At 45.4% G+C, this 16,516-nt stretch overlaps 3 protein-coding genes across 3 annotated transcripts in view; 1 reads left to right on the top strand and 2 right to left on the bottom strand.

Moving 5' to 3' along the window:
* PATJ (PATJ crumbs cell polarity complex component) overlaps positions 1-11,330 on the bottom strand; it is a 327,659-nt gene extending 316,329 nt beyond the window's left edge. The window contains 1 exon segment of the mRNA XM_078771907.1: positions 11,071-11,330. The gene's annotated coding sequence lies outside the window, so the exon portion shown is untranslated.
* The window catches only part of LOC137425430 (nuclear factor 1 A-type), a 424,396-nt gene that overhangs the window by 36,039 nt on the left and 371,841 nt on the right, over positions 1-16,516 (bottom strand). The gene's annotated exons all lie outside the window — the stretch shown is intronic.
* TM2D1 (TM2 domain containing 1) overlaps positions 12,291-16,516 on the top strand; it is a 61,748-nt gene continuing 57,522 nt past the window's right edge. The window contains exon 1 of the mRNA XM_068113951.2: positions 12,291-12,430. Within this exon, the coding sequence (XP_067970052.2) occupies positions 12,309-12,430 (122 nt within the window). The 5' untranslated portion in view covers positions 12,291-12,308. The remainder of the gene's footprint in view (positions 12,431-16,516) is intronic.

Here is a 16,516-nt window from a genome sequence, read left to right as displayed (position 1 = left end):
AAGAGGGGCCGCAAACGGCGTCCCGCCTGTCCTGCTCGGAGGCGGGTATGACGCTCAGTTGGGCGCCGGTGTCACAAAGGAAACGCCGCCCGGACGCTTTGTCCCGAATAAAAAGCAAGTTGCCCGAGTGGCCGGCGCTCATGGCTGGGAATGAACGCCGGCCCGGCCGTTTCCCGACTTGCCGAAAGTGCACGGGGGTCGGCACGTCCGAGCCTTGTGTCCGAACCTGGCATGGTAATAACACCACGCCTGGTCAGGTGGAGGCCCCGGCCGTCGTGTCGGAAGCGGTCGGCGCGGCGTGGCGGCCGCCAGTTGCACCGGCAGTTCGGCCTCCAACCGCGCAGGGCGCTCGGGCGTCGTGGGCATCGCCTCGGACGGTGGCAGGCTCCAGGTAGCCGCGCCGATGTGTTGGCCCGCCGAGGAGATCTTAGCGGCTTCCCTGGCGAGGGCGCGGGGATCGGTGATCGACGTGCCAGCCAGGGCGAGGCGTACCGGGTGAGGCAGCTGGCGAAGGAACAGCTCGCAGAACAGAAAATCCGGAGAGTGCTCACCGAGCAACGAGAGCATATAGTCCATGCGCTCGGATGGGCGCATGTCGCCGAGCTCGGGCAGGTCGAGCAGGCGCCGTGCGTGTGCCGCCGGTGAGAGGGCGAAAGCGTCAAGGAGGAGCGTCTTCAGCGCGTCATACTTGTCAGCAGCCGCCGGGTGCTCGAGGAGGCTCAGGGCGCGGGCCGCGGTGGCGGAACCGAGCGCCGCCACAACGTGGTGGAAGCGGGTGTCGTCCGCGGTGATGCCTTGCAGGGCGAACTGGGAGTCCGCCTGGGTGAACCAAACAGCCGCGTGAGCCTCCCAGAAGGTAGGCAGTTTAAGAGTCACTGCCGTGTCCATGTCGGTAGGTCACCAGTGAAGGAGCTGCGCTCCAGCGCGAGTCGAAAGAATTGACGCGACCAAAGACGGAATTCGTCCGAGTTGCTTTATTGAAACAAAACAGCTCAGGTATTCTGACAAGCCCGTTTATCGGGCAGCAATATATATACACATTTATGCCGGGGCGTTTGCCCGGGAAAACCGAGACCGGGCATGCCCGGGTGTCAAGGGCGAGTCCTGGAAAGGCGAGTCTGGACATGCCCGGGCATCCTGGACGCGGCCTGGCAAGTCGAGGCTGGGCGTGCCCGAGCGCTCTGGGCGAGCCCTGGAAAGGCGAGAGCGGGCATGCCCGGATGCTCTGGGCGAGCCCTGGAAAGGCGAGTCTGGACATGCCCGGGCGTCCTGGACGCGGCCTGGCACGTCGAGGCTGGGCGTGCCCGGGCGCTCTGGGCGAGCCCTGGAAAGGCGAGAGCGGGCATGCCCGGGAAAGACGAGACCGGGCGTGCCCGGGAGGTTCGGGCGTGCCCGGGAACAGCGAGTCCGGGCATGCCCAGGAGAGGCGCATCTGGGCCCGTCCGGACGAGCCCGGCATGGCGATCGCACCCTGGCCGCGTCCTGGCAGGTGCAAGGCGATTGTGTACATTCAGCGGGAACCGCTACAATATCTCAAAAAGTTGTGGACGGTTAAGGCCGAAACTTGGTGGATGAGTTGGGTAGGTGAAAATAACAAGCCTATTAGATTTTGGAGGTCCGGATACAGGTCCGGTCTATCAGTGGGATACAACATGTAAACTATTCAGCCTGGCTGAGGAATGCGGTCCACCAAGTGCTGTTCTAGCTGCCTCATGCAATAATAGTTAATAAGCACGTGCAACTCTTGCACCCTTAAGTTTTTAGAGGTGACATGAAGCATTCTGAGGAATTTTGAAAGTCTGAGACATCAGCATGTGGATCATAAAAAAAGAAAAGAAAAAAAATACTTCATTCATTCTTTTAGTCTAGTAGGAAGACTAGGTCCCCCTGCACCCCCCGGAGATATACTTCTAATCAGTGTTTCTAGATTGGAAAAAATGTGTAGAAAATGACTAGCTATGGCCCCAAGCTGAAAAAATGTCCCACATACCATTTTTATGCAAATTACTGCTGAAAATTTTATGCAAAATTATGCAAATTTTATGCAAATTTTTGATGAGGAGTAGAGTTGAGGGGTCTTTGAGGGCTTCATCGAGGTGCTCTCGGTTGCAAGACTGGGTCATTCTGAGAAGCACAGCAGGGTCAGAGATCATGATGTTCTCCTCCTCAGTGAATCTCTCCATCAACAGCCTCTCCATTGCCTCACACACTGTTTTGAGGCAAAAGAGGGACTTTGCGTAGGCCTTTCCACTGAGAACACCTTTGAGAGATCCACTTGTTACTAGTTGTGCCTCAAAGAGAATCTCTTGATATCCAGAACCACGCATCTTGTGTCCAGTGAGCATCCCGATGTAGTTCATGGATGTGTGGAAGGGTCCAATCGTTACTACATGACTAGCAAATTCATTTGGCCAGCGCCAGATGATGGGAAGGGCTTTCATGCAGACACCCAGATCAAATGTATTCAGGACCCATCTCTGACCCACCTCAGCAGTTGCTGCCTCGGAACGCTTCAGTAGCTCACGAACAACTGCGTTGTCTGTGATCGGTCTGTGCCTGGTGCCTGCATGGCATGGCAATGGCCTGCAGCCTGTGCCTGGGCTAGGGGGTTTCACCTCTGCAACTGGTTCTCCCCCACCCAGCAAATCAACAGTCGACTACTGCACGCCTATCCACCAACCGATCACAGACAACGCAGTTGTTCGTGAGCTACTGAAGCGTTCCGAGGCAGCAACTGCTGAGGTGGGTCAGAGATGGGTCCTGAATACATTTGATCTGGGTGTCTGCATGAAAGCCCTTCCCATCATCTGGCGCTGGCCAAATGAATTTGCTAGTCATGTAGTAACGATTGGACCCTTCCACACATCCATGAACTACATTGGGATGCTCACTGGACACAAGATGCGTGGTTCTGGATATGCAGAGATTCTCTTTGAGGCACAACTAGTAACAAGTGGATCTCTCAAAGGTGTTCTCAGTGGAAAGGCCTACGCAAAGTCCCTCTTTTGCCTCAAAACAGTGTGTGAGGCAATGGAGAGGCTGTTGATGGAGAGATTCACTGAGGAGGAGAACATCATGATCTCTGACCCTGCTGTGCTTCTCAGAATGACCCAGTCTTGCAACCGAGAGCACCTCGATGAAGCCCTCAAAGACCCCTCAACTCTACTCCTCATCAAAAATTTGCATAAAATTTGCATAATTTTGCATAAAATTTGCAGCAGTAATTTGCATAAAAATGGTATGTGGGACATTTTTTCAGCTTGGGGCCATAGCTAGTCATTTTCTACACATTTTTTCCAATCTAGAAACACTGATTAGAAGTATATCTCCGGGGGGTGCAGGGGGACCTAGTCTTCCTACTAGACTATTTAACAATCCATTAAATGCCATCAAGTTAGAAAATGGAGTGAATCATATCATTGGATACCTTCGAGCAGGGTCTTCCATTAGCCATGTTTTATGGCTCTTTAACATAAAGAGAGGAACTGTTTATGATCTCAGAAGATATTATCAAGCCAATGGATCAACAACAGATTTGCCAAAAAATGGACATCCCAGGATAACGACTCTGGGTTGGGATCAGGATATAATCGCAAAACTCATCTAGGAATTTGGTTTCAAACTGGCCAGAGTACTGGAAACACACTCCTTGGACCTTGCAGGATAAGTTGCAACACCATGTTGAGGCGTCTTCAAGATACATACAGGGATCCGGACTAGTTGTCCTGTTCAGCGTCCAAGACTTGCACCATAACAACCCACGCATACTTGGTGGTGAAATCAGAGCGTCCAATGAAAATGGAGGCAGTAGGCAAGCGATTATATCCAGTGACATATCCAGCTTTCTCCTCGAAAGGCATGACAGCCCTGCATGGGTCTACATAAGGCGCAATGAGCGATATTACTGAGTCCGTGTCCAGAAACCACAAATTTTGGCCATGGAAGTGTCATGATTTGGTGTGGTATTGCTGAAACCTTTCACAACAATTTCATCTGTACCCACAGTAATCTGATGGCAGATCAATACATTAATAAGATCTTACAGCAACAGGTGTTGCCTACCCCTTCATCATCATCCTGGTAAAATGTCAATGTTAATGACATGACACCTTGGCCTACCATCTCGCCAGATTTAAATACAATTGAACATCTCTGGGACATCAGTGACCGCCGCATTTAAACATTGCTAAGACAGCCAGACCCTCAATGAACTGGAACAGCAGCTCATTCAGGAGTGGAATATTATTCCCCAGGCTCAGATTTGTGTGCTCATATGATCAATGTGATGACGGTGAAATGCAGTGATTGCTGCCATAGGTGGACATACCCAGTAGTGAGATTGGTACTTCCATGATGAATCCCTCCCTGTGTGAGAACATTCACCATCGCACAGTAATAGGTGATTAGGTCACAATGAAATTGACATGTAATTATTCAGCATGTGTCAGAGGATATTCACCTCATCTATGCCCCATAAATAAATCATGCCTTCAGATTTATTTTTTATGCGGGAGAATACATAAGATTGAGGCATGTGTGTGTGTATGCATGTATGTATGTATGTATACATAGTCAGGTAGCTTAGCGAAATTACCGTTACCAGGCGGATAAAAGCACAATATTTGGCATGAGGCTCCCTTAGGGCCTATTAATTAACGTTAGCCTAGGAGCCCTCTGGAGTTTTAAGAAGATTTCATGTAAAACACCAAAATTCAAGATGGCCAACATCGATGACAAAATATAGCTTTTCTCGAGTCCTGGTAGTCATAAGAAACCCAGCATGGTTGACAAATTTGGGATTTTGAGGTAGTTGAATGTTATTATGGACATTATAATAGTACCAATACATTGTAAAATATTATAAAGACCGTTATTATGCCAATAAATGGCAAATTTCAAATAAACATCCACCCTCTTCTGGAAGGGAAATATCACCCAATAAAGTGAATAATAGTGAAGCATGTATTTATGTAACTGGCCTTGTGTTAGGCAAGACGGTATTAAAAAGTCCAAGGCATTTATGAGAATAACTACAGTAATTTGAATTGTACAGACAAAACTCAATTTTCAAGCAAATAACATCACTATGCTTTATTCGTAGGTCTCCAAGTAGTTCTCAATTTCCCTTACTCTCTCATAGTACGGAGACAATAGTAGGCCATTTCATGGAGTTGAGTTGGAATGCAATTTGTTTATAATAACAGTCACAGTTTCTTACAAAGTATGTGGCATTGTCCTGTGATGGCTCTTGCAGTAACACACAGTTTGCAATGCTCTATGGAGTACATTTGCACTTGCAAAGTGGTGAGCAGTCCAGATTTGCTTTGCCACATTTGCAGTTAGAGCAGTCTCCTTTGCAGGAGCATTTGATCAGCTCCCTGCACGATCTGGAAACCTCTGGAATTGTCACCCAAACTGGTATCCATGACTGTGATACCTTGGTCCAGGCAAAATCCTGTGGAGAAGGATTTCTGGTATCCACTAGCTGTGTTTGTGTGCTGGTCGTCCAGATTCCTGCTTGATACACTGCGCGTCGGAAATGTTTGAGTCGCGCATCCTTGGTGGGTGGCAGTTTGTCCATTGCTCGATTCTTCTGGCAGAAGAGTTCCCTTCTTGTCTCGTTGACAGAGCTCAAAGGACTGGTTTTGTCATACAGGATAACAGTCAGTCTCTCGAGATTCTGGAAAGGTTCATCGTCGAAATCCAGCAGCTGGAAGGGATGACCGGCCAGATACACAAATGTCTCTGTGACGTCTTCGTCGACCTGCCAGGCTTGCCAAACCGAATTCTTGCCCTTGCCGTTGAAGGCAGAGGTTGTATCGCAACCTGAAAATGGGTGGAACACAGGTAATGCTCGTGATTATGGCTCCCACAGGCTTGCACAGATGGCGTTGATGTGGTAAAACCTGTAATTCTTGCCCATGCCAAAGGCCACCCAGATGTCGGCCAAAGGTTGAGTCGCAATCAGATCAGGGAATGTACCTGCAAGGATGACTACAACAGCTGTGTCCATAGTACGGACATGGATAGTTTTTCCCCCCAGCTCCAGTGCACGTGAACCACAACCCTGGTGTCCGCCTCCTCATGATTACAGTTTTGTATGGGGACGCTGAAACCGGTGGATGCCACAGCTTGCCCTGATGTGACATATACAGCTTTGGCTGGTGGCCAGTTGAATTCTTCAACCTTGGAAGTCAAAAAGGCAAAAAGCTCCTTCTTGTTCATTGGTTCACGGAGGAAGTCCATCCAATTGCCTGGCAGTTTGGTCTTGCCCGACACTTTCCTGTGCAGACCCTTGCTTCTCTTTTCCCGGGTAGACTCCTTCAAACTGTCTGGTATGTATGTGTCCCACACAACATCCAATCTCGTGGCAGCCTGCAGCTGCTTCTCCAGGTAAGGGATGAATACCCTGTCTGCATACTCATGGAAGGTGCTGGAATATTAAGAACCCAGTTTCTGTGTCTAGTTCCATAAATACTTTGCTGGAACTCATTGTAGGTCTACTGGTAGTATTGCAATATTCAAAATCCTATTCAGTGTGTTCAGTGGCCTAAAAAACAAACATTTTGCAACCAATCTGGTCTTCTTATGACGACCAGGACTCGAGAAAAGCTATATTTTGTCATCGATGTCGGCTATCTTGAATTTTGGTGTTTTACATGAAAAAAAAATTAAAACTCCGTAGGGCTCCTAAGCTAACATTAATTAATAGGCCCTAAGGAAGCCTCATGCCAAATATTGTGCTTTTATCCACCTGGTAACGGTAATCTTTAAATATAGCACTAAGCCACCTGATTAACAACAACAGGCATTTTAAGGCCATTTTCCCTGCTCGAGCAGGGGTTAGCCTTGCGGGCCCCATGACAATACTGGAACATGGAATGCACAAAATCCCGGTGTGTACCCCGGTTTAGAATAGGTACACCGTATCCCTGCGTGTTTTTCTAATTAGTTTAGAAAAAAAAAATGATGACGTCATCGGTCACGTGGTTCGGCCTCCATATTCGTTTTAACACAAAAGCCTTAAAAACCACTGAAAATACATCCTGGTGAGGGTTTGCAATCTCTGATTGCTCTTTTTCTTGTTTCCCATTGCAACGAAGATGATGAGTGAGTGATGCGAGTGTGTGCGTGGTATGTGTATATATATATATATACTGTATATATATATACACTGTATATATATATACACTGTATATATATATACACTGTATATATATATATACACTGTATATATATATATACACTGTATATATATATATACACTGTATATATATATATACACTGTATATATATATATACACTGTATATATATATATACACTGTATATATATATATACACTGTATATATATATATACACTGTATATATATATATACACTGTATATATATATATACACTGTATATATATATATACACTGTATATATATATATATATATACACTGTATATATATATATATATATACACTGTATATATATATATATATACACACTGTATATATATATATATATACACTGTATATATATATATATATATATATATACACTGTATATATATATATATATATATATATATACACAAAGAATTAAGTTAAGCACCCCCCCCGTTTTTTTACAACCTCGCACATTACAAGTTTGTTGTCGTCAAAACAGTGTAATATACCCATGTTATTGCTATATTTTCTGGAGAAGTGATATTATGGTCACATAAAAACATAACAATCATGCCGTTTGCAATATTTTATTCTGAATAATTTAAGGTGAAATTTTTTGGGAATTTTAGGCATATTTTCACTTCAATTTAAGTATGGAGCTATAGGTCCATCACGGACAGTGTGGATGACGTTTATGTTTTCTAACGTACAGTCATTGTTCTGAGAAGACCTCTAGCGATCTTTGCGTCAATAACGTGTGTAGGACCCACGTGATCGGATCACTGACTCAACCCTACCTCTCATAGACCCTGTAAGCCGTCGTATGCGTTGCTGTGGCAGGTTGTTCCATTCCCGATGTAATGCACGTTCGGGACATGTTGGGACGACAAATTGCGAAGATGGTCCCTCCAATAGCCAATCTGGATGAATTGGAACGTGCATTACATCGGGAATGGAACAACCTGCCACAGCAACGCATACGACGGCTTACAGGGTCTATGAGACGTAGGGTTGAGTCAGTGATCCGATCACGTGGGTCCTACACACGTTATTGACGCAAAGATCGCTAGAGGTCTTCTCAGAACAATGACTGTACGTTAGAAAACATAAACGTCATCCACACTGTCCGTGATGGACCTATAGCTCCATACTTAAATTGAGGTGAAAATATGCCTAAAATTCCCAAAAAATTTCACCTTAAATTATTCAGAATAAAATATTGAAAACGGCATGATTGTTATGTTTTTATGTGACCATAATATCACTTCTCCAGAAAATATAGCAATAACATGGGTATATTACACTGTTGTGACGACAACAAACTTGTAATGTGCGAGGTTGTAAAAAAACGGGGGGGGTGCTTAACTTAATTATTTGTGTATATATATATATATATATATACTACATACATATACTGTATACATATATATGATATTGCATATGTAGTATCTGAATATTTGCAGTTTTCTTTGGAAATTAGCTCATTAATGCTGGTTGTAGATCCCAATGGAACATGGATTGCGCTTTAAAAAAAAAAAAAGAAAAAAAAAAGTTGCAGCCTGTTCGTGTTCCCATCTGAACCCTTGGCTCATGAAGATGGAAACCTAGGTTCAAATCACATATACTACAGGTGTTTGTGCATGGTTTACTGTCCTTGTAATTAGTGTAAAGGTACAATTAATGATGTCTACTATTGTCTTTGTCCTGCCCGTGGTTTCAGTACAAGCTCGCCTTAAAACACCTGCAAAAACAATGAGAAGATAAAGCCAGCTATCCCAGGTGCTCTGCCTTAATCAACACAATTTGTTTTGACTTTTTCAGGTTGTTTACAAGTTCTAGGGCAAAATGGAGCCTACATATATTTTGAATGAACATTTTCATCATTTATTAATTTTATTAATTTATATTTTTTATCATTTATTTCTTTTTTATTTATTTATTTATTTATATCATTCATTTCTTTTTATCATTGAATTTTTTATGAATCTTACTACAATTCACCAAATGTCCGTCCGTCTGTCTGTCTGTCTGTCTGTTGGAAGGTACCGTAAAAACTGCTGAACCGATCGCAACGATATTTTGGGTGGATAATCCTGGGATCTCCAGGAGTAAAATAGGCTATTTAGTTTTCCCAATTTCAGCTTTAGTGTCCAGCATTCTCAGGTTTGGACTCCCGCATAACATTCACGTTCACATAACGTTCATTGTTCTCATGTTCTCATTGACGATGTTGCTTTCCCGGGTGCCGTGCGATCGGTGCAGCCGTTTGTGCGGCCCCCGGGAAAGCAACATGTCTCCATCGATCGCTAACAGATCGCTGTCTCCATCGATCTTGCCAAGCTATCAGCTCAAAATCCTTTTAATCTTGGTACAGTTACACGTTTTGGGAATTTGGTACACGTATCGGGAGTACATACGACATTGCGATTGTGAACACGATTATCGATCACGATTCACGATCACGATCACCACGATCATAGTGTATCGATCACGATTTGAAACACGATGGAATAATATTTACCGATATGAACAGTGATGTGGCTTTTATTGAAATTCTAAAGATACTGTTTAGATTTTTATGATTTGCATGTGATATGATTCAACAGATGTTTATATGAATCGTTTAAAATAAAAAAACCCTTCAATTTCTGATATTTTCCCTTTTCATTTGGGCTTCCCAATTGAAGCCCCGCCCATAGGGCGGGGGGGGGGGGGTACCGTTGCTAGTATTTTAAATTTATGAATGAATTTTGAACAGCGTCTGAAATGCGATGTCATCTTAGGAGTGGCCTGTTAGGCATTCCTGTCTGACAAATTTTGCTACTGTCTATAAACATTAATGTAATCGTTAGACAGGATACAATGCACAAGATCTTTCTGTAGACAACTGCAGACAAAGAAAATAGTTAAAAACGTTTTAAAATATTTTCCACCTCCCCATCCCACCCTCCCTATTCCCCAAAAAGACACACCAACATAAGCATTTAATGAAAGATGCTGATGGCATCATTAATGGGGAACATTGCAGGGAAGCACGAAAGCAACCTTGCACAGAATTGAAATAAAGCAGCACCGAGACTTCACAAGTCGCCATGAAGGACAATGAAAGTGGAACACACTGAAAGTGCGTGTCCGACAATGAAAATGAAAAGTGACAATGAAAATGCACGCCTTGTATGGGAAGCGTGGGAATTGCTACTTTCCCTCAGTGCGACAGCTGCATCACATGTCTGTCATGGGTTGGCAGGACAGCTCAGAGGTCGTGCACTCGCCTTTGGGCGCTGCTTGGGTTTAACACACGACCCAACTACAAACTGCCACCCTGGTGCCGTATCGCATCAATGAGTACTCAGACCTTCAGGCGGGAGTATGACGTCATTACGCCGTTGGAACGTCTGGCAGCCTTTTGCAAGTGGGCGAGATGCCACCGGCACCCCAAGCTCAAACCTCCTGCCCTCAACTCTTTCGACTGGGAAGGCAACGACAAACTACTCAGTGCATTTCCATGATCAAGAAATCCGCGACATCCTGGAAAGGATATGGAAATACTGTACTCCAAATGTAAGGTCACTCGTCCCGGAAGTGGGGCATGTGGGTAAAACTACCTTTTCGTCACCTGACTACCTTTTCTTCCCCAAAGCGCTGCCACTGAAGGACCTGCTGGTTCAAAACTTTCGTGAATAATCTTTTAAACTATAGTTCATGCCAATTACATATCGGCCGACACGTAACAACTTTGATTCAATCTCTCCCGCACTTAGTGTCACTCCTTCCTGTCCGTGCAGCGAAATGAACACCTGAACATTGCTAGGCTTGCTCAAACACAATCCACCAAGTGATTAAAACTTTCATGCAGTCGTTCACATTCTCGGGAGTTGGAATCCTTTACTAAACAGTCAACAAACCACACACGTACATTGGAGCGCTCACCAGGAGTATCGGTCCCCACTAGGCCCCACAAGCCTCCACCACGGGACAAAAGAGAACACAAAGTACTCAAAGCTGGACCAGAGAGTGCGTTCGGGTAGCTGTGACACCGGACCGGATCACCTGTTCACCGTGAGCAGAGGAACCCACGCCGCGGGACACCTGTACCGCTACGTCACTCCACACCTGTACTCATCAACAACACCCACGCAGGCACCACCTGGGTGCGTCGTTCATCACGGAACTGGGTTTTCCGTAACGCCCTGGGTTTCTACATTATCATTCATTCTTTCCACGTGAACTCATTCATTCTCCTGGCCTCGATTGAACTATCCACTCAGATGTCGGACTTTTCGGGGGGGTTTTCATTCAGTGCTTCGTTTCTCGAAAAGGAAATTATCGTTTGATAAATTTCCTGCAATTATCTTTATGGTATTTTCTCTTGCAGAATCATTGAATTGGCAAGCGCTACATATATAGCTGCTTGGTTACTGAACACACACCTGAAGTTTAAAAGAAAAAGTTTGAAAAAAATCGTTTCATTGGGCAAAGGCTCCCTCTGGTGGTTTGGGGGGTAAATAACAAAACATTGTTGAGGGTGGTGTATTTTTAGGGATCCTTGGTCAGCTGGTTACATGTTTCCCGGCCAAATTTATATATTTTTAAACCCTTTCACGGTAATGTGAACTCCATCAAATTACAAGGGGGATATTAATAAATTAACCGTGAAAAAGGGACAATTTGAATCATTCCTTTGTGCTTGCGCTCATTTATGCCATGAAAGAAAATAGATTACAGAGGCGTTTCCGAGCTATCCCATAATGCAGTGCGCGTCGGTGTGCTGGATGGATTTACTTCCTTGGCAACGATAGCATCAGTAGCTCTATAATCTTGCACATTTATCTCGTTATTCTGACTTACTGTAAGGGTTATTGTATATAAAGGTTATGCTAATTATTTGGCCTTGACAGATCTTGTTTACCTTTTCTCGTTTGTTTCGCTTGCCAACCAATATGGCGCCCGAGCACTGCATCATGGGTACTGAAACTCCTCAAAAACATCATAGGCCCGTATCATGACTAGGCAACTCCCAGTTGGTCTTTCATGTTAAAATAGATAAATGCAAGCGGTTGAGTGATTTAAAAATATAAAATTTACAGTTGTCTATATAAAACAACAACAACCGTGCGATAAATTACCAGCACGTTACGATTACGTCATCACAAAATGGCGGCCTCCTGGGCCCGCGGAGTCGTTTGGGCCGACGTGGGCCTTTTAGCGTTTGGAATGTTAAATTGCTTCGCGTTTTCGGCTGAGAACAAAAAATGTGATCAACTTCTCAATGGACAGTATCCTTTGTGCCGAACTGCGCGTTCACCAAACGAGGCGATCGATTCCACTTGTAGTTGTAGTTGTCGTTTCGTTCACTTTGACTTTGACCGTGTGGATGACCGGGAGGTGTAGGAATTGCTCTAAGTTTCATCTGATTGCGACTTAGACCAATGTTTAAAAACACTAGACACTGTTTTCCTGCCACACCGTTGATGTTTTCATAACGTGTTCCCGACGGCAACTGCTTTGCGTTTCGGCTGTTAGTGTTACTGTGTGTTTGGTCCGGAAACATCCACCTACGACCGCGAGGGAGGACATGGTATTTCACAACACAAGCTGCCTGTCTATCTGCTGGCGGTAGTACTACACTAGTAGGTGGATGTTTACGGTGTTCGAGAAGACGAGGCGACTTGTCATCGGAACCCTGGACAGATTGCAATTTCTTACACTACTACCGCTGGAGAGGGCAAAGGCAAACCACACCTAAGTGCAACGCGTTCCCTGGTGCTACTTTAGCAGTGCTGAACCTGCCTTCAGGCATGCCACATAACACACACACACACACTCACTCAAACACACACACACACACACACACACACACACACACACACACACACACACACACACACACACTTATACCATAGGTTTGTTAACCGCAGTTTGGGGGCACCACAGCCTTTGACTGTCAAGGAACCATGGCAGAGTTAAGAACCGAATGCAGTGAAATCTCTAATCATGGAGATTCCGTTCATATTACTTTACGTTTCACGTTATTAAAACGATCAGAAATTGAGAACGCATGATTTTTGAGATTGTACTACTTCACGACAGAAATATTTAAACTTTTAAAATCGTGTGTGTGTGTGTGTGTGTGTGTGTGTGTGTGTGTGTGTGTGTGTGTGTGTGTGTGTGTGTGTGTGTGTGTGTGTGTGTGTGTGTGTGTGTGTGTGTGTGTGTGTGTGTGTGTGTGTTGTGTGTGTTGTGTTGTGTTGTGGTGTGGTGTGGTGTGTGGTGTATGTATGTATGTGTATCAGTCAGTCAGCAATTCTACTTCATGGGTACATTCCGGTTTGTAGTCCGATTTGGAAATGCATTCACGTTTGCAGTCCTATTGGGGGTGCATTCCCATTTGCAACCCTTTTGGGGTTGCATACCCATTTGCAACCCTTTTGGGGGTGCATTCACGTCTGCAGTCCTATTGGAGGTGCATTCCCATTTGCAGAACTTTTGGGGGTGCATTCACATTTGCAGAACTTTTGGGGGTGCATTCACGTCTGCAGTCCTTTTGGGATTGCATTCCCATTTGCAACCCTTTTGGGGGTGCATTCACGTTTGCAGTCCTATTGGAGGTGCATTCCCATTTGCAGTCCTATTGGGGGTGCATTCCCATTTGCAACCCTTTTGGGGGTGTATTCATGTCTGCAGTCCTATTGGGGGTGCATTCACGTTTGCAGTCCTATTGGGATTGCATTCCCATTTGTGATCCTTTTGAGTTTGCATACCCATTTGCAACCCTTTTGGGGGTGCATTCACGTCTGCAGTCCTATTGGAGGTGCATTCCCATTTGCAACCCTTTTGGGGGTGCATTCACGTCTGCAGTCCTATTGGGGGTGCATTCACATATTTGCAGAACTCTTGGGGGTGCATTCACGTCTGCAGTCCTTTTGGGGGTGCATTCCCATTTGCAACCCCTTTGGGGGTGCATTCACGTCTGCAGTCCTATTGGAGGTGCATTCCCATTTGCAGAACTTTTGGGGGTACATTCACGTCTGCAGTCCTATTGGGGGTGCATTCACATTTGCAGAACTTTTGGGGGTGCATTCACGTATGCAGTCCTTTTGGGATTGCATTCCCATTTGCAACCCTTTTGGGGGTGCATTCACGTCTGCAGTCCTATTGGAGGTGCATTCCCATTTGCAGTCCTATTGGAGGTGCATTTACATTTGCAATCCTATTGGGGGTGCATTCCCATTTGCAACCCTTTTGGGGGTGCATTCATGTCTGCAGTCATATTGGAGGTGCATTCCCGTTTGCATTCCTATTGGAGGTGCATTTACATTTGCAATCCTATTGGGGGTGCATTCACGTTTGCAATCCTATTGGGGATGCATACCCATTTGCAACCCTTTTGGGGGTGCATTCACGTCTGCAGTCCTATTGGAGGTGCATTCCCATTTGCAGTCCTATTGGAGGTGCATTTACATTTGCAATCCTATTGGGGGTGCATTCCCATTTGCAACCCTTTTGGGGGTGCATTCATGTCTGCAGTCATATTGGAAGAGCATTCCCGTTTGCATTCCTATTGGAGGTGCATTTATATTTGCAATCCTATTGGGGGTGCATACCCATTTGCAACCCTTTTGGGGGTGCATTCACGTCTGCAGTCCTATTTGGGGTGCATTCCCATTTGCAGTCCTATTGGAGGTGCATTTACATTTGCAATCCTATTGGGGGTGCATGCCCATTTGCAGTCCTATTGGAGGTGCATTTACATTTGCAACCCTTTTGGGGGTGCATTCACGTTTGCAGTCCTATTGGGCGTGCATTCCCACATGTAGTGCTATTTTCTTTTTTCTTTTTCTTTTTACAGGATATAACGGTCGTAGTGGAGCTGCCACACATGTCACATACATGGACATACAGAGGAATACACGAGACAGCCCACAGGACTGTCTGATGAGACATACATAGCCACTGAGCTTGGGAGCAGTAACACCACTTCCTGGGGCTCACTGGATACCAGCGATGCCATAACATTGGCGCTACCTTTCTCACCACACTCATTGGAGCATTTCAAAAGGAGGACTTTCCTCCTCCCCATTGATAACCTCCCTGTGGGGATTGTCCGTGCTCTTATCCTTTTTATATGCTGAGTATGAAGCAAGGAAGCAGCACGTACAATTGTTTTTGTTGTTGTTTAGCCCTGGACAGTTCTCCCGAACAAGCCCGCGGCACGGAGACAGTTGATCGATTTTGCAGGAGCGACCCAGATATCCCCCACATCCAGGATGGTGTAACCCCTCGCCTCCATGACGTCAGGGCTATGACAGAGTTAGAGTTATAGAAAAAGAGAAAGAGAGAGACAAGAAGGAAAGGGCCAGTCAATGGGGACTGATCGGCACTCGGCTCCTTAACCATGCTGCCCTGATGAATCCAGTCAGCAGGGAATAATGGGAAAGATTTGGCCTCCGACTCGTGTCGGGATGTACAACCACCACGAAGAGGGGTCCTCAATTGTTGTGCGTACCATTGGTAAAGTCTTTGGTATGACTCAGCCGGGGTTTGAACTGCCAATCTCCCAGACTCTTTGGGGGTGCAATCCCGTTTTATGTCATTCTCCATGTAGTACGTTGTGCAGCTTCATGCACGGGGTATGTCGTTCTCCTTATTTGGGTGCATCTTCTTTTTTGAACACGATAATTTATCAAAGGTGGCTGGTTGGCGTCTCTTCAAATCGCATCAACGATTTTCAGAAGGTGTTGTAGAGATTTCTGTTGGTCTTGAACGGGGATTGACCTTGCGGGTGATTCTGGATGGTTATTATTTCAAAGGTTTCTGCCAAACCATCTTTTATCATCTGCAGCCGAGTCTCAGTTGCCTACGCCATTGATGCCTTGAGCCAGCTGCTTGAGCCAGCTAGTTGAAAAAGACATCTGGCATTTCAGAACTGTGATTTAGTTTAGAACTGTGACCTTAAGACCCCTAAGACTCTGGAACCCAAAGCCCCTTTATAACCCCTAATACCCTGCAGAACCCTAACACCCTTAAATACCCTTTGGAACCCTAAGACCCGTTAGAACCACAAGACCCGTTTGACCATATACAACCGTCACACCCTTTGGACCCCATTAGACCGTTTAGAGCCCTTAAGACCCTGTTACTCTATAGATCCCTAAAACCCTACAAACCCTGTTACACCATTTAGAACCCTTCTACTCATAAGACCCATAAGATCCCCTCAATCCGGTTTGACCCTTTAGAACCCTAATCTCTATATAACCCGTTAGACCCTTTTAGGCCTTTAGACCATCACCCCTTTCAGACCATTTAATACCCTTTTAGACCCCTTTGACTTTTAGACCCTTTTGACAATTCTAACCCTT

The sequence above is a fragment of the Myxine glutinosa genome, chromosome 1, assembly GCF_964187855.1.
Source record: "Myxine glutinosa chromosome 1, kmMyxGlut1.1, whole genome shotgun sequence".
Classification (NCBI taxonomy): domain Eukaryota; kingdom Metazoa; phylum Chordata; class Myxini; order Myxiniformes; family Myxinidae; genus Myxine; species Myxine glutinosa.
This window is presented reverse-complemented; position numbering and strand designations above follow the sequence as displayed.